General features: G+C 37.1%; 1 protein-coding gene across 3 annotated transcripts in view; it reads right to left on the minus strand.

The window, feature by feature from the left end:
* CDKL5 (cyclin dependent kinase like 5) overlaps positions 1–26198 on the minus strand; it is a 174211-nt gene that overhangs the window by 114757 nt on the left and 33256 nt on the right. For 2 of the 3 annotated variants that reach the window (XM_043895532.1, XM_043895530.1), the window contains exons 2-3: positions 3820–4049; positions 331–365 (exon numbers count right to left, since the gene is read on the minus strand). In XM_043895532.1, the coding sequence (XP_043751467.1) occupies positions 331–365; positions 3820–3883 (99 nt within the window). In that variant the 5' untranslated portion in view covers positions 3884–4049. Of the gene's footprint in view, positions 1–330; positions 366–3819; positions 4050–15350; positions 15489–26198 lie in introns of all 3 variants that reach the window. The other variant, XM_043895531.1, reaches the window with a different exon arrangement.

Raw genomic sequence — 26198 nt, forward strand, 5'->3', positions numbered from 1 at the left:
ACTCCTTGCTCTTAAGTTCTTGGACATAAATTAAATCTGCCACTACTTTGATTTCTTCTCTACCACCTTTTCTCTCTTCCCATTAGGCAGCTTCCCATCCACATATAGGTCAGTTGAAAAAAATAGCACGTGAGTATAAAAAACTAATGACTAATCATGATAAAGCTTACCCAAAGTAGTCTCTTTTTTTAGGTTCCCATATTAATTCTTCATTAAGCATCACCATCATCACAGACAGACAGTTTTAATTATATGCCCACATGCACAGAATACTACATTAGTTTCAAAAATGTTAAACAGATATTTTCCTTTTAAAAACCATGTACTTGCCTTATGTCTGCATTTAAGTACAACTCCATAGGCTCCTATAATAAAAAGAAGTACACTATTAGGGACACGTATACAAAATACAGCTCTTGGAAAAATCAAAGTTCTATTATATTTACAGTGGCTATCAAAATATGGAATAACAGTGATTCCTAAAATGATAATATTCTGCAGTGATAATGCAATGAGCCATATACAAAGAAAGCATGAATATTTCTCATATATTTTTTATAAACCAAGAGTATAAACAACTCATTTCCCCAACAAGCATGTACTTTTTAATGTTTCTCTTTTTTTTTTTTAATGTTTCTCTTTTTAAGGAAAATTTTACTTCAGACATTTAAAAATTTCTAGAGATGTGATTTGGACCTAAGAACAGCAATACCACTCTTGGGCATACACACTGAGGAAACCAGATCTGAAAGAGACACGTGCACCCCAATGTTCATCGCAGCACTGTTTATAATAGCCAGGACATGGAAGCAACCTAGATGCCCATCAGCAGACGAATGGATAAGGAAGCTGTGGTACATATACACCATGGAATATTACTCAGCCGTTAAAAAGAATTCATTTGAATCAGTGCTAATGAGATGGATGAAACTGGAGCCCATTATACAGAGTGAAGTAAGCCAGAAAGATAAAGAACATTACAGCATACTAACACATATATATGGAATTTAGAAAGATGGTAATGATAACCCTATATGCAAAACAGAAAAAGAGACACAGATGTACAGAACAGACTTTTGGACTCTGTGGGAGAAGGCGAGGGTGGGAGGTTTCAAGAGAACAGCATGTATATTATCTATGGTGAAACAGACCACAGGCCCAGGTGGGATGCATGAGACAGGTGCTCGGGCCTGGTGCACTGGGAGGACCCAGGGGAATTGGGTGGGGGGTGGGGGGTGGGAGGGGGCATCGGGATGGGGAATACATGTAACTCCATGGCTGATTCATGTCAATGTATGACAAAACCCACTGCAATGTTGCAAAGTAATTAGCCTCCAACTAATAAAAATAATTGGAAAAAAAAAAAGAGTAAATTAAAATTACCTCAAAAGATTCTAGGGAACTCAAAATTTAAGAGCTAATGGTTTCACAAGGGTAGGCTCAAGCATGGAGCCCATCAAATATGTTCTCTCTCCTAGGAGACAATTAAATTCTCTTCTAGGACACTAGAAAGTCTTCTCTGACTCACAAAATAGTACAGGCCTCACCTCAGCATCAGAGAAGGCAATGGCACCCCACTCCAGTACTCTTGCCTGGAAAATCCCATGAACGGAGGAGCCTGGTAGGCTGCAGTCCATGGGGTCGCACAAAGTCGGAGACTACTGAGCAACTTCATTTTCACTTTTCACTTTCACACATTGGACAAAGAAAACGGCAACCCACTCCAGTGTTCTTGCCGGGAGAATCCCAGGGACGGGGGAGCCTGGTGGGCTGCCGTCTATGGGGTTGCACAAAGTCGGACATGACTGAAGCGACTTAGCAGCAGCAGCAGCAGCACCTCAGCATTCCAATTAATAACTAGTAGGAGTTGCTACATTTTTGCCATAAATACTAAGTTCAATGGCACCAGCATAAGTAGTCCAAGGATCTCTGACCATTTGTAGCTAAGCACTCCCACTTTATTTGATACATTTCAAATGAGATACATCACTACCTTTTGGGTTACTTATCCTATTAATTAGCCAATCAACTATGTCCTTAAACCCAGAACACAGAGTTGACAGCAAGGAAATTGAGGCAAAAGTTATAATGTGAAAAATCTAATTAGGAGAATCAAAATGTAATATACGATAACTGAAGCTGGCAGAAATGATTGACATTTACAGACAGGCAAAGCCTATGTTCGTGTCTGAAAAGAAGACTTCAGGGAGATGAAATTGGAAAATGTGTCTGCAACAGAGATTGGGGAACCAGAGTAAGTATCCTTCAACTGGTCGAGATGGAAGAATCTTATTATCACAGTTAGGATGAAACCGGCCCTTATAGCCATCCAATTGAACTCCACAATCACCAAGCAGTCATCCAATCCTCATTTAACGGCCCGTGTTAGTTTTTCTATGGGGTGAAAATGCACTGCTTAGGCTGCAGGGATGTAGAGTTTGCTTGACAGCTTTTAATTTCCTTAATGTATATGTATTTCATAGCCAAGAAGCATCTGAGGTAGTTTACAAAGAAAAAAAATAGCAATGATGGTTCTGACTACAACCTGAAACTAACATATCTTGATTTACATGCCAGTCTGGTAGTTGTAGACCCTGATGACAGGAAAGATTTAGGGCAGGAGGAGAAGGGGATGACAGAGGATGAAATGGCTGGATGGCATCATCAACTCAATGGACATGAGTCTGAGCAAACTCTGGGAGATGGTGAAGGACAAGGAAGCCTGGTGTGCTGCAGTCCAGAGGGTTGCAAAGAGTCAGACTTGACTGAGCAACCGAAAAACAACAACAACAACAACTGGTAGTTGTAGTTAATCTAAGCTGATCCCTGAGAAGATGATCACCTATAGGCATACTAAGAAAAAGGTCATGATACAGGAAAAACTTAGGCCCAGAATTTGAAACATTCCAACTTTGTTACATCCAAGGAGCTGATGTTCTCCAGTGAGTATTTTTACAGCATAAGTCTATATAACACTTATAGAAAAAAGTAATAAATCGGGTATTATAAAATTAATAGTAAATAAGACATTAAGAATGAATTTTATCTACATAATGAATATCATTGAAAAACAGGAAAAGGAGCTAAGTGAAGAAAAAAGGATCCTTTTTTTTGTCTTCAAACTTCAGACCTTGAAGCAAATACACATTGATTACATAATATTTTAATTGTTTCTACTTATTTGAAAAGGATTTAACAACTTACTATTAAAATCCAGAACAACTATGCTGTTGACATAGGTAAGGTGTAAAATTTCTTTTGAAATTCAAAATACACTTGAAAATTCTGAAATACCAAGCTTTTGTAACATTGCTTTAAAGATATAAAGAAATCATAATTATAATAACTTATACTGTTAAAAGAATCATATATCAAAATCTCCATGAAGTTATCTTTAAGAGCAAACATTACAAAAAAAAAGGAAAAATTAGGAAGACTTATGAAAAACCAAATTACCATATTTCATCAAATTGATGAGGTCATTGATTATAAGTATTATTTTATGTACTACTAGGAAAGAAAAAGTTCTGCCAATTAAACCACGACATTACTGATTGTAACACACATCCTGATTTCAGAGATGTTAAAATATGACCAAATCGTGAGGCTCAGAATTTATAAAATGTGGTTTATCATTGTCATAGACAAACAGAAGTTATTTATTCATTTATTTCTCATGCATTAAGTAAAATTTAACTTATATAAATTTTAAGTTAGTCAAAATAAGCCTAGCTGACATAATAGAATTTGAATTAATAACTTTTTTGGTGATAGATATAATTGCACATTGCTCAAAAGCTCAAAGAATGTTAAACTTACCTTCACCTACAACCCCAAGGATCTCAAATTTATTCATCACATTACCAATGTTAGGAATCTTCATGAAGACAAACTCCTCTTAAGATGCAAGCCACAGAACATGGCATCAAAAAAGAACTTCTAAGAAAGCTGTACAGTAAGTAGAACAAAAAATGTCCGAAGGAAGAAGTTCTCACAGGTTGGCAGGAACTTTCACATATTTGTCCTAATGTGAAGTATTAAATGATTTCCTGAAAGAACAAACACAATTAAAAGTCATAAATTTTATTTCTCAGTACTCCAATAACCTATCCAATCTTTTTGTACAGTTCTTTTAAAACCACATTGTTTCATATGCTACCACTACTACTACTAATAATAATAGGAGGGAAGTACCCAAAATGAAACACAATCGAAAAAATGTACTTAACTATATTTGAAATGAATACTATAACTACACTGAACAAGCCTGGGCAGGGAAAAGAATTAACCTCAGGCAACTTTTGAAAGGGATTCCCAGGTGGTTTAGTGGTAAAGAATACACTGCCAAAGCAGGAGACGTGCGTTCAATTCCTGGGTCAGGAAGATCTCCTGGAGGAGGAAATGGCAACCCACTCCAGTATTCTTGCCAGGAGAATTCCATGGACAGAGGATCCTGGAGGACTACAGTCCATGGGGTCGCAGAGTCAGACATTACTGAGCGAGTGAGCACACACACACAACTTTTGAAAACAGTATTTTAACTACATACTTTCCTTAAGCTAAAGAAATATAAACAAATATTATACTCAGTGATTTTTTACAGAGATATGAAACCTCTTTATGTATATTCTAGAATTAAGCAAATAAGTAAACATATTGTGGATAATGTGGGTTTCGTCTCATTCTCATAAAAGGAAGTTACAAACATGAAAATTGGGAAAGCTTGGAATTAAGAGTTAATCATGTAAGGTCAGTTCTTAATATAGAGAGATAAAGAAATAGATATAAATGTGTATGTAAATTACATATACACATACATTCTTCCGAAAGGGTAAAACATGAGTCTAACCATAACAGACAAGCCCAAACTGAGGAATATTCTACTCAATAACTGGCCTGTATTCTTTAAAAATGTCTATGTCATGAAACATAAGAAACGACTAAGTAACTGTTCCAGAAAAGAAGATTAAGAGTCATGACAACTAAATATAATGCATGATCCTGGATTGGATGCTAGACAATAAAAAAGTTTTTTGCTATAAAGGGTAAATTATAAAATTTAAAAGTGTACAGATTAGATAGCAAAGTGAAAGTCGCTCAGTCGTGTCCAACTCTTTGCAACCCCATGGACTGTAATCCATGGAATTCTCCAGGCCAGAATACTGGAGTGGGTAGCCTTTCCCTTCTCCAAGGGATCTTCCCAACCCAGGGATCGAAGCCAGGTCTCCCACATTGCAGGCGAACTCTTTACCAGCTGAGCCACAGATCAGATAATATTGTATCAATTATAATTTTTTTTGACAATAGTAAGGTGGTTACATAAAATAATCCTCTCGTTTTAAGAAATGACAAGATGAGTGGTGATCCAAAGGTACAAATTTCTGGTTATAAAATGAGCAAGTCCTAGGGATGCAATGTACAGCATGGTGACTATAGTTAATAATACTCTACTGTATATTTGAAAGTGGCTAAAAGTAAATTTTAAGTGCTCTTCACAAGAAAAAATATGTAACTATGTGTGGTGATGGATGGTAAGCAGATTTATGTGATCCTTTTGTAATGTATACAAACATGAAATCATTATGTTGTACACTTGGAACCAATGTTATATGTCAATTAAATTTTGAAAAAATAAATAAGGCACAGCCTAAATCTCTAGAACAGTCTAATAAAAAGCTTAAAAGAAAAAAATAAAAGGAGAATATCAAAGTTCTTAGAGACAATTTGCAACTTAAACCAATTCAGGAAAAAAAAAATGTATGTAGATATAGAGGAAGAGAAACAGAAAGAATGATAAAGTAAATATTATAAAATGTTTACATTTGGGGGATCTGGGTCAAGACTCCATGGAACAGGAAATTCTTTATATGATCTTTACAACTTTAAATCTGAAATTATTTTGAAATAAGTTTTTGCTTAAAAAAAATCCTATACTATCTTTAAGAAGAACAGTTGTATCAACATAAAGTATTGGTTTAAAAGAAATAAATAAATCTAAACCAGTAAAGAAATTTTCTTTGCTGCTTATGAAATCTGAAACTTAAAAAAATTTGAGCACCTTAGGTGATATAAAGAACTGACACAAAAAGTGGCCGTTTTATATACTAATGGTAGGAATGTAAATCTAAAGAGCAATATGTCCCTAATTAAATGCCTTTTAAATGTTCATATCTTGATAAAAGTATCTGAAAAAATCTACAATATCATTCTTAAATGTGGAATATTTAGATATAGCCCCTTTAAAAGTTAAGAACATGACAAGAAATTCTGCTATTAATACTTATTAACATTACTATTAAACATCATCCTGGTGGGTTCCAGACAGCTCAGCAAGTTAAAAAAAAAAAAAAAAAAAGAATAAACTATATAGGACTGGAAAGAGAAACCCAGAATTTACAAATATTATTGTTTATATAGAAAATGCAAAGGAATCTAAAAATTATTAGAATTATAAGTGTTAACAAGGAAGCTAAATACAAACTCAGTATACAAATATCAACTGTATTTGTAACCATCAATAAGAAACATAAAATGTTATTTTTAAAAATCATCTTTACAACAAAAAAGACACTTAGGACTTAACATAAAAAGATACTTAAGACCTCTATTCAAATATACATATATGTGTGTACTTGTGTGTGTATATACATGTAAAGTTTATTCAAAGTCATTAAAGATGACCTAGATCAATGAAGTTTTTCCAATTTTAAGTCTAAAGGATATCAATTATCTCTATATTAATCTATACAGTCAATGCAATTTCAATCAGAATCCCAAGAGAGTTTTCTGAGGAATTACAATAAGCTGATTCTAAAATATACATAGAAGAGCAAAATTCCAAGTACAGCCAACACTCTTCCAAATAAGAAAAATAAGAAGGCTCAGCCTTGAGGGGAGGATCTGGCAAGATACTCTCTACTAAATATACTGAAAATTAGAACTGAGCTATAAAAATTAAGAAAGGGTGGTCTTCCACCTCCCAGAATACTGGAAATAAAAGCAAAAATAAACAAATGGGACCTAATGAAACTTAAAAGCTTTTGCACAACAAAGGAAACTATAAGCAAGGTGAAAAGACAGCCCTCAGACTGGGAGAAAATAATAGCAAATGAAGCAACAGACAAAGGATTAATCTCAAAAATATACAAGCAACTCCTGAAGCTCCATTCCAGAAAAATAAATGACCCAATCAAAAAGTGGGCCAAAGAACTAAACAGACATTTCTCCAAAGAGGACATACAGATGGCTAACAAACACATGAAAAGATGCTCAACATCAGTCATTATCAGAGAAATGCAAATCAAAACCACAATGAGGTACCATTACACGCCAGTCAGGATGGCTGCTATCCAAAAGTCTACAAGCAATAAATGCTGGAGAGGGTGTGGAGAAAAGGGAACCCTCTTACACTGTTGGTGGGAATGCAAACTAGTACAGCCGCTATGGAAAACAGTGTGGAGATTTCTTAAAAAAAACTGGAAATAGAACTGCCGTATGACCTAGCAATACCACTTCTGGGCATACACACTGAGGAAACCAGATCTGAAAGAGACACGTGCACCCCAATGTTCATCACAGCACTGTTTATAATAGCCAGGACATGGAAGCAACCTAGATGCCCATCAGCAGACGAATGGATAAGGAAGCTGTGGTACATATACACCATGGAATATTACTCAGCCGTTAAAAAGAATTCATTTGAATCAGTTCTAATGAGATGGATGAAACTGGAGCCCATTATACAGAGTGAAGTAAGCCAGAAAGATAAAGAACATTACAGCATACTAACACATATATATGGAATTTAGAAAGATGGTAATGATAACCCTATATGCAAAACAGAAAAAGAGACACAGATGTACAGAACAGACTTTTGGACTCTGTGGGAGAAGGCGAGGGTGGGAGGTTTCGAGAGAACAGCATGTATATTATCAAGGGTGAAACAGTTCACAAGCCCAGGTGGGATGCACGAGACAAGTGCTCGGGCCTGGTGCACTGGGAAGACCCAGAGGGATGGGATGGAGAGGGAGGTGGGAGGGGGGATCGGGATGGGGAATACATGTAACTCCATGGCTGATTCATGTCAATGTATGACAAAACCCACTGCAATGTTGTGAAGTAATTAGCCTCCAACTAATAAAAATAAATGGAAAAAAAAAAAAAGAAAGGGTGGTCTTGGCAGAGAGAGACAAAATAGCCAGTGGAACTGACATGAGAGCTCGGAAGTAGACCATACTTTAATATCCCTATAGTCCACACTCACCTCTATGTCACTTCTCTGCTCAAAATCCTCTAGTGGCCGCCCATATCATTAAGACTGAAAGTCAAAGTCCACATAAGCCATCAGGTCTTAATCTCCTCTCCTCTGATGTCATCTCTGACTCTTCTTTCCCTTGATTCTTCCACTCCAGTCACACTGATCTCCTTCCAGCGCAATATACAACAAAGTCACAGTAGTCCCTAATGCTAAGTATTTGTCACTCTAACACTCTAACTTTAGGGTTAAGTCAGACTTTTAATTGTCTGACTTTTCATTCAATATTTACCAAAATCGTTTTTGAAAAAAGGCAAGAGAAAGCAGACACAACACATATTTTAGAAAACTTTAATTCAATGGAATCACACATTTTTAAAGGATGACTGTGACATTTAGAGAAAATGATGTCACAATTTCAAATATTTTCAAAAAATAAACATTTGTTCTATTCATTCATTTATTAAACAAAAAAATTACTGACTGCCTAACATGATTCAGAGAAAGAGTAAATAAGACCTGAGACAGTTGTGAACAAGATAGGCAAAATCCTTGCCCTCATGGTGCTTCACATTTTACTAAGGGAGGAAAAAATGCAAGATTATTATCAGATAATGATACATGTTATGAAGGGAGAAACAAGGAGTGATTACTCAAAAAGCCCCCACTACAAAGGTGACATTTGAAGTGGAATATCACTAACAGGAAGGAGCCAACATATGAAGATCTAAGTCAGTCACTTTCCAGGTAAAAGATGTGCAGAGTGTTTCTGAGAATGAATCATTCTTTTATTTTCTATGGCTGATTTGGAAGAACACCCAGGAAACATTAAATATTCCACTCTCTGTCAAGAATGGTACAGCTCATTTTGAAGGAAACTAGGGATAAAAATTAAGTAATTCCTATTAAGAAGACTCAGCACCCACAAAAGTTCTATATGTAAGTATATATAAAGAACATTTGGTCCCACCTATTCTCTATGGAAATCAAGTAATGTAAACCCTGGGAATCAGAATTTAAGTGTGTGAGTAAATATAAACACAGGTGTCAAGAACAGTCTTTTAACTACCAGTATTCAAATTAATCCACATGTTCAAGCTGGATTTAGAAAAGGCAGATCAAATTGCCAATATCCACTGGATCACAGAAAAAGCAAGAGAGTTCCAGAAATAGATCTACTTCTGTTTTATTGACTATACCAAAGCCTTTGACTGTGTGGATCACAACAAACTGTGGAAAATTCTTCGAGAGATGGGAATACCAGACCACCTGACCTGCCTCCTGAGAAATCTGTATGCAGGTCAAGAAGAAACAGTTAGAAATGGACATGGAATGACAGACTGGTTCCAAATTGGGAAAAAGAGTACATCAAGACTACATATTGTCTTGCTTATTTAACTTCTATACAGAGTACATCATGCAAAATGCCGGGCTGGATGAAGCACAAACTGGAATCAAGATTGCTGGGAGAAATATCAATAACCTCAGATATGCAGATGATACTACCCTTATGGCAGAAAGCAAAGAAGAACTAATGAGCCTCTTGATGAAAATGAAAGAGGAGAGTGAAAAAGTTGGCTTAAAACTCAACATTCAGAAATCTAAGATCATGGCATCCGGTCCCATCACTTCATGACAAATAGATGGGGAAACAATGGAAACAGTGAGAAACTTTATTATCTTGGACTCCAAAATCACTGCAGATGGTGACTGCAGCCATGAAATTAAAAAACGCTTGCTCCTTGGAAGAAGAGCTATGACCAACCTAGACAGCGTATTAAAAAGCAGACATTACTTTGCCAACAGAGGTCCATCTAGTCAAAGCTATGGTTTTACCAGTAGTCACGTATGGATGTGAAAGTTGGACTATAAAGAAAACTGAGCACTGAAGAATTGATGCTTTTGAACTGTGGTGTTGGAGAAGACTCTTGACAGTCCCTTGGACTGCAAGGAAATCCAACCAGTCCATCCTAAAGGAGATCAGTCCTGAATATTCATTAGAAGGACTGATGCTGAAGCTGAAACTCCAATACTTTGGCCACCTGATGCGAAGAACTGACTCAATGGAAAAGACTCTGATGCTGGAAAAGATTGAAGGCGGGAGGAGAACGGGACGACAGAGGATGAGATGGTTAAGTGGCATCACCGACTCGATGGACATGAGTTTGAGTAAGCTCCGGGAGTTGGTGGTGGACAGGGAAGCCTGGTGTGCTTCAGTCCATAGGGTCACAAAGAGTGGGACACGACTGAGCGAGTGAACTGAACTGAATTCAAATTGAGGGAAAAACTTAAAGCCAATTGGATTTAACTACAATTTTATATGAATAATACTAATTAATTTTTCAAGGCTTTAAAAACTCAGACACTTTAGCTTCAAGTAACTAAATAACTTGGATGAACTGTCCCTTTGAGAACAAATACAAATGCTGGAGGGAATATTTCTAAAGAACAGCCTAAAAATCCCCAAAGACTGAAGGTTATGAAGAATTACCTGGCTGATATCAAGGCAAAGGAATAGAACTCAGAGAGGTAATCCAAATCACCCAAAACAATTTTAGCTCACAGACACTTGAAGGAAGATTCAGAAAAACAGGGAGAAAAACAGGCTTGCTCTTGAAACTCATAAATCCAGGGGCAAGAAAGTCAAAGGTAAAAGTGTTTCAAAAGAAGAAAGTACGACAAGCATCACTCACTTGAAGCTGAAACCCCAAGAGCAATACTCTTAGGATAAAGGAAACCAGAAAGAAATATAAGTCCCAGAACAGACCTGAATGATAGCTTTATGTCACCTGAGTGACCTAAATAAACCTCTAAGTGTACCTTGGATGAGGTGGCCCCACATTCAGATGGTTAGTGCCAACAGTTATCTGGTTGCAAGGGGTAGCAGCAGGTGGTAAGTGCAGGGTGTTGGGGGGAGTTGGCAGGAGGGTAACAAGAACCCAGCCATCATAATGTTGCTACAGATAATTTCTTGTTTAGCTCATGCAATACATAATCAAAGACAACAAGATACACATAACATTAACAAGAACAGAAATGACCAAAACAGAAAATGCCCCAGAAAAATTTATAATATCAGGATTATCAGACCTAGCTTGTGAGACAACCATAGAGTTGCATGAATAAAAACCAAGGGTTGAACATTCTGACAGAACTGGGAGGTCCACAAGGTAGAAGAACAAACTGGGAAAAGAAATTAGAATTCCGGAACTGGAAAACAGAATACCAGCAAGGGAACTCAACACAAACAGTATAAAAAGTACACATAATACTTTCATTTTAAAAACTTAAGCAAATGAAAAGAACTGTAGAATATCTTTCTTCCCCCCAGCACACACAGAACATTTATAAAAACTGATAATGTGCTAGGCTGAAATGCAATTCAAAGCAAATTACAAAGATTTAGTCCGAGGATGTTCTCTCCCCACAATGCAAGTATGCAACAAATTAGTCACAAAAGAAATAATTAAGAAATATTCATATGCTTGCTCAGACGGTAAAGAATCTATCTGCAATGCAGGAGACCCAGATTCAATCCTTGAGTCCAGAAAATTCCCTGGAGAAGGTAATGGCTACCCACTCCAGTATTCTTGCCTGGAGAAGACCATGGATAGAGGAGCCTGGTGGGCTACAGTGGGTAAAGTTGCAAAGAGTCAGACACAACAGAGTGACTAACACTTTCACTTTCCGTTCATATGTTTAGAAATTAATAAACAACATTCTTAAAATAATTTATGTCAGTCAAAGAAGAAATCATAATAAACATTTAAAAATAACAAAAATACAAATTCATGAGAAATTAAAACAATGCTTAGGGAGGTAATCAAAAGCCTTATATATGCCTATATCACAAAATATAAAAAATAAACTAAGCATCAATCTCAAGAGGTTTTTTTTTTTTAAAAAGAACAGTAAAATAAATCCAAAGAAAATATAAAGAAAGAAATAAGAGCAGAAGTTCATGAAATAGAAAACACACAAAAATAGAGAGATCAAAAAGAGCTGGATCTCAGAAATCAACTTTGTAACTAATCAAGGACAAATGAGAACTCAGCCCCAATCAACACACTAAACTCTAGCTTTATATCAGTGTTACCTTAAGCAGAGAACCCAGCCATACCATCCCAGACTTCTGATCTACAGAACTGTGAGGTAATATATGGGTGCTGTTTTAAGCAACTAAGCTTGTAGTGTTGCTGTCGTTAAGTCACTCAGTCTGTCCAACTCTTTGCAATCCCATGGACTGCAGCACATCAGGCTCCCCTGTCCTTCACTATCTCTTAAGAGTTTCCTCAAATTCATGTCCATTGAGTTGGTTATGCTATCTAACCATCTCATCCTCTGCCACCCCCTTCTCCTTTTGCTCTCAATCTTTCCCAGCATCAGGGTCTTTTCCAGTAAGTCGGCTCGTCACTTCAGGTGGCCAAAGGATTGGAGCTTCAGCTTTAGCATCAGTCCTTCCAGTGAATATTCATGGTTGATTTCCTTTAGGATGGACTGGTTTGACTCCTTGCAGTCCAAGGGCCTCTCAAGAGTTTTCTCTAGCACTACAGTTCAAAAGCATCAACTCTTCGGCGCTCAGCCTTTCTTATGGGCCAGCTCTTACCATCTGTACACGACTACTGAAAAAAACCACAGCTTTAACTATACGGACCTCTGTCGTCAAAGTGATCTGTCTGCTTTTTAATACACTGTCTAGGTTTGTCATAGCTTTCCTTCCAAGGAGCAAGTGTCTTCTCACTGCATGGCAGCAGTCACTATCCCCAGTGATTCTGGAGCCCAAGTAAATAAAATCTGTCATTTCTTCTACTTTTCCCCTTCTATTTACCATGAAGTGATGGGACTGGATGCCATGATCTTAGATTTTTGAATGTTGAGTTTTAAGCCAGCTTTTTCACTCTCCTCTTTCACCTGTATCAAGAGGCTCTTTAGTTCTTCTTGCTTTCTGCCATCAGAGTGGTATCATCTCCATGTCCGAGGTTGTTGATATTTCTCAGAGCAATCTTGATTTCATTTATACATAGTTTTATAACAGGTAAAGCTGAATTACAAACTATATTGGCTAGATATGCATATATAAGTGGTAAATCTATTAAAAAAATAAGCAATCAAGGAAGTGTTTCTTTTAAAAATGAGGATATTAATTAGCTCCAGGGAGGAGTTGAGAATGATAACATAAGAGGGCTTTCTGGGACACTGGTAATATTCTATTTCTTGACTTGAGTGATAGCTAAATATACATTAGAGTGTAAATTTGTTTTACCTACTTCTGTGTTGTATTTCACAATAAAACAAGGTTTTAACAAGTCAAAAGTAATTCTGATAATGATATCATGGCACTTATATGTAGGCAAAAGATAATTTTTATCAAAGATAGAGCATTTCAATAGTTTCATGGCACTTATATGTAGGCAAAAGATAATTTTTATCAAAGATAGAGCATTTCAATATTACATCAAAAAAAAATTTAACTGAACTCTCTCTCTCCAGACTCCATATAATCCCATGTGTCTAGTGTTGGGTATCAACAGCAAAACCAAAAACTCCCAGTGACAGATAATCTGGATGATGCCCACACTCCAAAATCATGCCAGACGAGGAGCTGGTGAGGAAACTGGACAAGATACGCCTCAATGAGAGATGACTGGCATCCCAGTGTGTGAAAACTCTTTGAAAAAGAGGGAATCAAGCAGGTGATTTGGGTTATTTCAGGGGGAATAACTAAGATCAGTGGTAGAAAAGTGGTAAAAAGCAGACATATCAGTGCAGCAGTGATTCGCACAATGATGAACCATTGATGGTTACTCATTCATTCTATAAATATCTGTCAGACACCTACACTGGGACAGCCCACCAGAGATGCTTCAGGAGACAAACACAGCCCCTGCTCTCATGGAGACAATGAGGAAGACAGACAATAAACAAACAAACATGATCATTCCAGATAGTGACAATTATTATGAAGGAAAGAAAACAGTCATATGGTAGAGAGTTTTGGAGATTGAAAGGGGCAGGGGGGTGGGCAGGTAGATAAGGTAGTCTGGGAAAGGCCTGTATGGGGAGGTGAAATTTCATTGAAATCTGCTTAATGTCAAGAAGCAAGTCATAGGAACAGGGATGTGAGAAGAGCGTTCAAGGCAGTACAGAGTCTTGAAATGAAGTCACTCAGTCGTGTCTGACTCTTTGCCTCCCCATGGACGTAGCCTGCCAGGCTCCTCTGTCCATGAGATTTCCCAGGCAAGAATACCGGAGTGGGTTGCCATTTTCTTATCTGGAGGATCTTCCTGACCCAGGGATCGAACCCAGGTCTCCAGCATTGTAGGCAGACGCTTTACCGTCTGAACCACCAGGGAAGTTACAGAGTCCTAGAGAGCTTAATAAAATCAAGGAGCAGAGAAGACCTGTAATCCAAAGCAGAGAAGACTAGCAGGGGACCTGCAGGGGGCAGGAAGAGGCCACTGGAAGCAGTGTAGCCTGGCCGTGCTAGAGAGTCATGTACAAGAGTCATGTACTAAAGTAGATGTCCTCTAAGGTCCCTTCCAATAAAAAGATTGTAAGAATCTCTCAAAAATTGTTTGAGCTTTTGATTACTATTAACTTTGTAAATAACAGAATGAATTTTATTTTTATTTTTTTTTAGCACTTTTTTTTTCATTTATTTTTATTAGTTGGAGGCTAGTTACTTTACAATATTGTAGTGGTTTTTGCCATACATTGACATGAATCAGCCATGGATTTACATGTGTTCCCCATCCTGAACCCCTCTCCCACCTCCCTCCCCAGGATGATTTTTAAAGTAGATTTGTCTTTAGCTCAGTTGGTAAAGAAACTGCCTGCAATGCAAGAGACCCAGGTTCAATTCCTGTGTTGGGAAGATCCCCTGGAGAAGGAAATGGCAACCCACTCCAATATTCTTGCCTGGGAAATCCCATGGACAGAGAAGCCTGGCAGGATACAGTCCACGGGGAAGCAAAGAGTCAGACATGACTGAGTGTGTTCGCAAAGTCGGACACAACTAAGTGACTAAACCCCCATCTTGAACTAAGAAATACACCTAAAATTAAGGAATCTTGTCTCTGCATTGGCAAGTACGTACCTATAAGAACTGAGAGAAATGTAAGGCTTATAATTTATTTCATATATTACTAGTATTGAATTTAAGGGCTGCCTGAGCCTTAAATGTTTCCTTTGTTGCTGAAATTATAATCTTCATCTCAATGGCTCTTTTCTTCTTCTGAAAGAAAAGTACAAAATCAGATGAATCATGAGTTTTGTTTTCATTTCTGGCATTGTTTTTATACATACAAATGAGAGAATCATTTTGTCACTGAAATTGGACAGGAATGGATGTGGTACACAACAAAACTTCTGCTATAATAAGAGAGTTCAAATGGTTTGAAATTTGAAACTCGTGATCCATGCATGGAAAGAAATCATTTCCGTGGAAAGCACACCCTTATGAGAAAACACCCTACTCTCTTACAGAGAATTCTCCATGTTGACTGTAAGTGAAGAGATAATGCACTCCTACTTAGTTTTCTTCCTAAATAGGACCATCTGACACAATTAATAGGACCTTCATTTTGCTTTATTCCTCCAATAGTGAAGAGTAATCTGATCTACCAATCCATTCTCTGTAATTCAGTTCTCATAATTAAATCAAACTGATATTTGACTATCATGAGCAATATACACACAGTTTAATAGAATAAAAATTTCTAATTGTGAAACATGTATCTTGCCTCCCCTTTACCCTTACGGTCTTTCCACAAGTTAGGGAATCCAGTACCAAGTCAACGTATCTCTTACCCAGTTACCTGATATTTCTCCTAGTACTGCCAAACCTGTTAAACTCCCAGCCCTTCCTGAGAATCTGAGGACCTCAAGGTTCAGATTTAAAAAAAAAAGAAATAAACTGGGATCAGAGAAATCCAGAGTTCACACTAACATTGTACTATTTAAGAAACACTATTGGTTTAAAAGGTTTTGAAAGCCCTTGCATGAAAATGTATCAATTTTATCATGGTTTTTACGGGGTAACTTGTTTTGATCACTAAATTTTAAATAACTGAATTTAGAGCAAACTTACAGAAGTTAAGAACCACCTAGATTTTACTGTGTTGATGTGGATCAGAAAATGTGGTCTGTTATTGTCCTCTACTACTACAATCATGCGAAATGCCAGGCTGGATGAATCACGCTGGAATCAAGACTGCCAGGAGAAACATCAACAACTTCAGATATGCAGATGATACCACTCTAATGGCAGAAAGCAAAGAGGACTAAAGAGCCTCTTGATGAGGGTAAAAGAGGAGCGTGAGAAAGCTGGCTTAAAACTCAACATTCAAAAAGCTAAGATCATGGCATCTGGTCCCATCACTTCAAGGCAAAGAGAAGGGGAAAAAGTGGTAACAGTGACAGATTTTATTTTCTTGGGCTCCAAAAGCACTGTGGATGGTGACTGCAGCCATGAAATTAAGACACTTGCTCCTCGGAAGGAAAGCTATGACAAACCTAGACAATGTATTAAAAAGTGGAGACATCACTTGGTTGACAAAGCACCATATAAGCCAAAGCTATGGTTTTACTGTAGTCATGTACGGATGTGAAAGTTGGACCATAAAAATGACTGAACACTGAAGAACTGATGCTTTGGAATTGCAGTGCTGGAGAAGCCTCTTGAGAGTCCCTTGGACTGTAAGATCAAACCAGTCAATCCTAAAGGAAATCAACTCTGAATATTCATTGGAAGGACTGATGCTGAAGCTGAAGCTCCAATTCTTTGGTCACTTGACTGGAAGAGCAGACTCATTGGAAAAGATCCTGATGTTGGCAAAGACTGAAGGCAAAAGGAGAAGGGGGCGGCAGAGGACAATTTGGTTAGATAGCATCACCGACTCAATGGACATAAATTCGAGCAAACTGGGAGAGATAGCGAAGGACGGGGGAGCCTGGTGTGCTGCAGTCCATGTGGTCGCAGAGTCAGACACGACTGAGCGACTAGAAAACAACCCCCCCAAAAATTAAAAACAAACAAACCAAAAACCCCTCACCAACCAAACAAAACACACTCCCTTCCCAGATGGAAAAAAAAGAGAAGGAACTGAAAGCCAAAACCATTGAAGAATACCTATGGACTTCAAATGAATTCAAGACCATTGGCCTAGGCACATTTCATATCTGAAATGCTTTAAGACTTTGGAGATCAGACTGTGAACCTCAGTGGTCTTGGGAAAGCCACAGGGAAAAAAAGAGAACAAAGACTGACCTAGAGCAAATATAGTCATATTTTTTCAGAAAGGGTAGATCGATATATTCTTCAAACTCCAAAGCTAAGAACTTAAAAGTAAGCAATCATTCAATATGTCTTGAGAGTTAACTATATGCCAGGCACAATGACAGACACTGAGAACATATTGGTAAAGAAAATAAACAAAACCCCTTATCTCAGGGAGTTTATCAAAGAATCATACAGTAAGTGTAAATTGCAAATACAAGTGCTATGAAAAAGAGATATAAGCTCTACAAGGGCTTGTACGAGGTTTTCTACCTAATTAGGGAGGGTTGGCTTTTCCAGAGAAAAGTTTCAGTGAGCTGAGATCTCCAGGACAATCAGATATAAACTTCAGAGGAGGAATGATTTATGCAAAAGTCCCAACTGAGGAGGGAACATGGCAGACAGAAAAGACTTGAAGATAGCAAGGGTTGGGTGGTTAATAACCCAGTACAAGGTGAGGCTGGAGAAAGAGCAAGTTGTTTAAGTAGTTTTACCTTCATCGTGAGACAGAGTCACTGGAGGGTTTTGAACAAGAATGGGAGGTGGGTTTGGGGGTAGAATGACAATCAGATGATTTTCATTTTGAAAAGATCACACAACCTACAGAGTAGAGAAGGGCTCTGTGCCTCGAAAGGGAGCTATCAATTTGGGGGTATAACAACTAGGGAGCCATTGCAACCACCCAGGTGAAAGGATAAGGGCAGGATGGACTATAAATAGGTACCCATGAAGAGAGATGGATAGATTCAGGATATATTTGGATAGGAAGCCAATACATCTGGGAATGGATTAGAGAGGGGAAGTGAGGGGAAAAGAAATCAAAGATAACTTCTGGGTTTGGCACTTGGGCTCTGAGTAGATGAAGGTTGTTGCTTCCTGATGTGAGGAAAACTAGAAGAAGAGCAAATTAAGGGAAGGGAAGAAATTCAAGATTCCATTTTAGGCATGTTAAGTTTGAGTTTACATACCCATAAAATGAAAAAGGCAAAAATCAAAGGGAAAAGAGAAATTTAAAAATGAGGAAAAGAATCTGCAACTTACATCACAAAAAGGTAAAACCATAACACATAAAAGGAACCTATTGCTCAATAAGAGGGGCAGAAACCCAATTTTTTAAATGGGCAAAGTGATATGAACAAATAGTTCCAGAAGAGGAAACACAAATGCCTCTTAAACATATAAAAAGTTACTTGACTTTAGATATAATAAAAACTGAAGATTCAAACTATACTGAGATATAATTTTTCAGATTAGCAAAGACCAAAACTAACATACCATGTTGATGAGAGCATGAGGGAATTAAGCTTGCTCATATATTGCTGGTGGGAATGTATATATACTGATACAATTTTTTTGGAAACCAATTTGACATCTTTCAAAACTAAAAACAAATACATTCTAATGACAAAGAAATTATATTTCTAGGAATTTATCCTCAGAAAACAGATACACATATACATGATAAACATATTTTATTCACTGCAGCATTGTGTATAACAGCAGTAAGAATGGAAACTACCTAAATATCAAGAGAGGCCTGGTTAAATGAATTATGGTACATCCATTCAGGTGTTTTAAGCTAGAGATGGAAATTAAATACTCTAATATAGCATTTCACAAATTTGAATTTTCTCAATTTATTTTCCAATAAATCAAAATTATGCTTAAAATTCTATTCTAATTAAATACCACTTATATCTGTTTTGTACATTCTTTCTATATATATTTGAAAAAGGAGGTTTATTTATATTTTTGGAAATTTGAAATATCTACTAATTGAAAAAGATAAAAGTACATGGCAGAGTATATTGGTCCTAAAGATATCAAATACTTTCAAACACTGTCAATAATCTGGAAAATTCACAAAGGTTGCTTCCAGGCTAAACAATATTACTGCTGTCACAGACTGATGTTATCAATTCTCCAGATTCATGGTAGGCTGAAAATTACATCAGAAAGACTCTAAATCCTGGGTGTCTCTTACCAAGCCAAAGTACCAACTTTATGGTTGACCTTGACAACTTTCATTTCCTCAGTTAAAAAATAAGGATCCTCTGTTGGAACTCCCACAATTTCATTTCTAAACACTCAGAACCTCTCAAACTGAAAATGAGTGTGAAAATTCTCAGTGAATAATTATCAATTCATAAAAGACCAGTATAAAATATATATATATATATATATATATATATATATATATATATATATATATATAAAATATATATATCCTATCCTCTCTCTTTTCATTTTGGCTCCAAATCACTTACCAAGGTAAGTTTCAAGAGCAATTGAGTAAAATCATTTTAGAACTAGAGAAGGAATGCAGTGATTACCTTTCAAGTCTATTTCAGAACTACAAAACCAGAATAAGTGGAATACTGCTGGCCAAACATCTGGTGATTAAGCTATTCCTAGGAGGGTCACTTATTTTAAAGGGAAATAACAAATAGTAACAAAGACTAGACAGCAGCAACTTTGCAAGGCATGAAGAGGAAGTCTGGGATATTTTCCAAATGGGTTGGGAGGAAGTTATTTTTATTTACAGAGATATTTGTGTCCTATTTAAAATACAGAAGGAACTAAAGAAAAAAAAAATCAAGCTTAAGAGCTTGCACTCCCCCAGCTGTTTGTCCTGATAACTTTTCAAGGATAAGTAACATCACTTTGGCCAAACAAATAACAGTCAAAATTACAAGCAATTTTATCAAGGCCATTAATTGATGAAAGCATTCAATTAAGTTCAAGAGACTTGAACACATGACTAATAAATAATAAAAAAAATTAATATGTTAGAAGAAAAGGAAGGTTCATTCCCTCAAGGACATTATTATTAAAACAAGATATGGTTAAGAGGACTCTTGAATTACAGCACTCCCACGTACTAATTTAATAATAAGCTGAGCAGTCTCTTGAAGCTTTGGTTTGCTTCCATTTGTAAACTGAGGTTAAGTCACCCTGACACCAAATATGTGGCACCTTTCCAACACCAAATCTCTAATACCTGGGCATGCTACAATCAAACACCAACTACCCAGAGTTAATTAACATCAGACTCCACAGGTTTAACGGTTCAGTCCCACAAATTTCTGTCACTGTAGATGCCAGTCACAAGTACCCAGTCCCCAGGCCATCTGCACTTCTGTCCTACTTAGCTAAAAAAATTTGGAGGTTCCCACAAACCCTTCCTCAGGTTTGATAATTCCCTAGAATGACTCAGAACTCAAGAAATGCTTTATTTAAACCATTACTCGTTTGTTATAGAGGATATAACTCAGCAACAGCCAAATTGAAGGGATGCAAAGGGGGTTGCAGGGGTGGAGGGAAGAGGGGCAAAGGTCCCATGCCCTCCTAGGGTACAGCACCTTCCCAGCACTTCAGTGTGTTCACCAACCCAGAAGCTCCCCAAAACCTATTGTTTAAGGGGTTTTCATGGTGGTTTTATCATGTAGGCACAATTGATTCAATCACTGGTCACTGGTAATTGAATTCAATCTCTGGCCCCCTCTTCTCCCCAGAAGTGGGGGTAGGATGAGGGGGCTGAAAGTTCTAACCTAATCATGGCTAGTCCTTCTGATGACCTGGCCCCATCCTGATGTCATCATCTAGGGACCTCTGTGAGAACTCATCCATTAGCACACACTCTTACCACTCAGGAGATTCAGGTGACATTCTTCAGACAAGAACAGAATATGAAACAGATATAATGGTAGAGGTATTCCAGGAAAAGTTCTTGCTAAAATAAGCCAAAAAACTCCAAAAAACAAAAACAAGGAGTGATTGTAGAACTCAAGACATTCAGCTTCTCTGAAATCTAGGGCACAGGTCCAGGGATGACAAGGATGAGGCAGGAACTAAATCATTAAAGGCCTTGAATGCCATGCCACAGGTATGTGTCCCTATATTTTAAGAAAAGATTCAACTGCTGCACAGGACATTTCAAGGCTACTGCCATAGACAATAGTAAATCGAGAAGCTTTTTAGATGTGTATTTATCAGTGTTATGTTTCAGAAAAATCACTATGGAGGCAGGTTAGGGCAGAGACACTAATCAGAAAGCTACTGATTGATGGAGGCCAGGCACAAAAGAATGAAAATCTCAACTGAAGCAGCAGTGAAGAGAGAAAGGTGGATAAATTTGAGTTATTTAGGAGGTGTACTGAAAAGACACAGTGCCAATTTAAAAATAGTTGATTAATGAGAAATGGAGAAGTCTAGATGACTGAAATTGGGAATATAGAGGAGCATGTGGAAAACAATACTACATGACTGACAATTATTGGGTCTTATCTAATTGTCATTTATTAATGGGAAATTTTATACTGCAAAATACAGTAGTATCATGGAGAGCTGAATGAATACAAACTTGAACTTCAGGTTAATAGTAAGAAATATATATCATACAAATTGAGAATATGAGAATCTCAAGATTTAACTTTATTTCCAACTTAAGGTAGTTTCATCAAGAAAACCTGCCCTATGGGTTATATTCAACTGGGCCTTAAGAGGCATCACTACGAACAAAGCTAGTGGAGGTGATGGAATCCCAGCTGAGCTATTTCAAATCCTAAAAGATAATGCTGTTAAAGTGCTGTGCTCAATATGCCAGCAAATTTGGAAAACTCAACAGTGGCCACAGGACTGGACAAGGTCAGTTTTCACCCCAATCCCAAAGAAGGGCAATGCCAAAGAACGTTCAAACTACCACACAATTACACTCATTTCACATGCTAGCAAGGTAATGCTCAAAATCCTTTTAGCTAAACTTCACCAGAACATGAACCAAGAACTTCCAAATGTACAAGATGGATTTAGAAAGGCAGAGGAACCAGAGATCAAACTGCCAACATCCGCTGGATCACAGAAAAAGCAAGAGAGTTCCAGAAAAACATCTACTTCTGCTTCATTGACTGCACTAAAGCCTTTGACTGTGTGGATCACAACAAACTGTGGAAAATTCTTCAAGAGATGGGAATACCAGACCACCTTACTTGCCTCCTGAGAAATCTGTATGCAGGTCAAGAAGCAGCAGTTAGAACCGGACATGGAACAACAGGCTGGTTCCAAATTGGGAAAGGAGTACATCAAGACTATATATTGTCACCCTGCTTATTTAACTTATATGCAGAGTACATCATGTGAAATGCTGGGCTGGATGAAGCACAAGATGGAATCAAGATTACCGGGAGAAATATCAATAACCTCAGATATGCAGATGACACCACCCTTATGGCAGAAAGCAAAGAACTAAAGAGCCTCTTGATGAAAGTGAAAGAGGCAAGTGAAAAAGTTGGCTTAAAACTCAACATTCAAAAAACTAAGATCATGGCATCCAATCCCATTACTTCATGGCAAATAGATGGGGAAACAATGGAAACAGTGAGAGACTTTATTTTCTTGGGCTCCAAAACCACTGTAGATGGTGACTGCAGCCATGAGGTTAGAAGATGCTTGTTCCTTGGAAGAAAATCTATGACAAACCTAGACAGTGTACTAAAAAGCAGAGACATTTCTTTGCCAACAAAGGTCCATACAGTCAAAGCTACGGTTTTTCCAGTAGTCATGTATAGATGTGAGAATTGAATAAAGAAGGCTGAGCGCCGAAGAACTGATGTTTTTGAACTGTGGTGTTGGAGAAGATTCTTGAGAGTTCCTTGGGCTGCAAGAAGATCCAACCAGTCCATCCTAAAGAAAATCAGTCCTGAATATTCATTGGACAGACTGATGCTGAACCTCCAATATTTTGGCCACCTGATGCGAAGAACTGACTCATTAGAAAAGACCCTGATGCTGGGAAAGATTGAAGACAGGAGGAGGAGGGGATGACAGAAGACAAGATGGTTGAATGGCATCACCAGGTCAATGGACATGAGTTTGAGCAAGCTCCAGGAGACGGAGAAGGACAGGGAAGCCCGGCATGCTGCAGTCCACGGGGTCACAAAGACTCAGACATGACTGAGCAACTGAACAGCAGCAACAATCGTTATTCTTAGGCTCCATTATGAAGTCACTTTTTAGATGAATACATTAAAATCACACTCTTTTAGAATCCTTAAAAAAAGGTAACTTGGAAAAAGATCAGTTCATGTAATCATGGCATTTCATCTACCCAAAGCCAAAAACTTTGGAACCATTTAGATCAGAGGTTCTCACACTATTTAGAATAAAAGTCTACTTTGCTTTTTTTTTAATCTCATGTGAATTATGTTGCAAAATACAGTAAAAATGTTAAACTGCTGTAAAACTTTATAAACTCTCACATTCACTTTTTAAATATTTTTATACAAAAATACTTAACACATTTAAGACTCAATATTTTAAGTGTTAAAAGCACCCTCACAATTCATAGTCCAGACAGGGATCCACTGATTCCTATAGAAAGAAACTATTTTTTTTCTTCATTTCTTTCTTTTTTAATTGGGGTATAGTTGCTTTACAATGTTAACTTTCTGCTGTACAGCAAAGTGAATCAGCTATAGATATACATATATCCTCTCTGTTTTGGATTTCTTTCCCATTTAGGTCACCACAGAGCACCGAGCAGAGTTCCCTGTGCTATAGACAGCACGCTCTCATTAGTTATCTGTTTATATGTAGTAGTATATATATGTCAATGCCAATCTCCCAGGTCATCCTACCCCCCTCATCCCCCCTGGTATCCATACATTTATTATTCAAGTCTGTGTGTGTCTCCATTCCTGCTTTGCAAATAAGAAAAACAAATTTTTAAAACATATAACCATTATTTATAGGAAAAAACCATGACTTATTCTTTTTAGACTAAAGTTGTTATATCATTTAACTATCAAAAACTGTTAATTTCCCACTGCCTATCAAAATTCCAAATTTCTAAGGCACTGATGTCAAGGAAAATAGCTAAAGACATCTCTTTCACTCACTCACTCATTTGCTCACTCACTTATTCGTTCAACAAATATCTACTGAACACCTATTAAATAGGTGAGGGATCATCTCATCTGACCTTAATTTACAGCAGGGAAAATTGAGGCTCTGGACAGTTATGTTACTTAATCTGAAATTAACTATTACCTTTGGCAATTGTTTTCCTGTGAATTTAACTATAATTTTTGACAATCATCTACTACTCCACTTTAAGAATTCTTGGCTCCAAATCAACTACACCTACTAATCAACAGCTAGAATATGCCTTTTCAGTTTCCCACTTTTATACCTTTGTTCCAATCACTTCCCCACCCCTGGCACCAGTCTTTGCCAACTGAAATATTAGCCATCATTTTCTTAAAAATCAAGTAAATTATTACTTTCTCTCTGTTCAGCCTAGCTAGAAATTATTCTCTATAAATTCTGTCTTTTTTTTGGTTAAGATTAACTAATACATACCCATAATAAAAATTTTAAAGGCTAGTTTATAAATTCTTACATACAACACTTACATAACATTCATTATATCCTTATTTAAACATTTATTGTTTGCATACATATCTATTTCCTTTAGATAAATCATCATCTCCTAGAAACTAGATATCACATCACAATTATATCTTGTATCTGCATTTCAACTCTTTTCTGCCTCTCAAATGAGAGAGAATAATGATCCACATTTCTACTTTTTGGCTGGCCCGTGTGGCATGTGGGATCTTAGTTCCTTGACAAGGGATGGAACCTGCATCCCTTCCATTGGAAGCATGGAGTCTTAACAACTGGACCACCAGAGAAGTCCCATGATTCACATTTCTAAAAGAAAGATACAGGGGAAAGAAATGGGTTTAGGACAAACCATCTTAACAATTCTTAAATAATTAGGAATTGACTATACATATTTATGGGGCTTACAGTAACTGACAGAGGATGAGCTTGTAAACAATATTACTGTCAATTACTATCTGTATGTGGCCTACCCACAATATATTGTACTTTACAGTGCCACAGTACTAACTTACTCTTAAAAAATTCCATACAAATGATATGTAAAGCCCTCTGAAATACAAACTACCATCTTCTTATTCAGGGAATCACAGAATCTTGAAGGTATAATAAACCCTACCCATTCATTATATGAATGAGAAAACAAAGCTTATATCACAGGTGTCCAAATCAGCTTCTGAGGAGGAGCTCTGCTTTAGCTTAACTGAAGGGCCCTCTCCCCATTCACAACAGAGTAGGTGGGAAAACTAGACAGCTTCCTGGTGACCACAGTGCCTGCTCTTCCACCTGGCATTACCATTTTCCTTGAAATAACTCCCACTTTACTTAATCTAGACACAAGATTCAGTATTTTAAAGAAACCCTTGTTCTGTTTTGCATATAGCCTCCAACTAATAAAAAAAAATGAAAAAAATAAAGATAAAAAACCAACAAAAAAAAGAAACCCTTGCACATTCTGAATGTAAATAGCATCTATTACCTATTTTTAATTATGCAAACATATGAAATAACTATGTTAACGTAAGCTAGCATATCCTAATAACTTTTAAAATCAAAAGTGAATTTTCTTTCAGCTTCTACACTTTAATATGTCCTTCTCAGAAGATAAAATATTATTTCAATAATCCAAGACCAATTAAGATAATGAACAATCAGGCCAAGTGCACTGCTCATTGGCACAAACCCTTCCTCTACCTGGAACCCTCTGTCCATCTTTCTGAGAATACTAACACATCGAGGTGTCAACCTTCATTAATTATGTGA

This window comes from Cervus elaphus, chromosome X (assembly GCF_910594005.1).
Source record: "Cervus elaphus chromosome X, mCerEla1.1, whole genome shotgun sequence".
Taxonomy (NCBI): domain Eukaryota; kingdom Metazoa; phylum Chordata; class Mammalia; order Artiodactyla; family Cervidae; genus Cervus; species Cervus elaphus.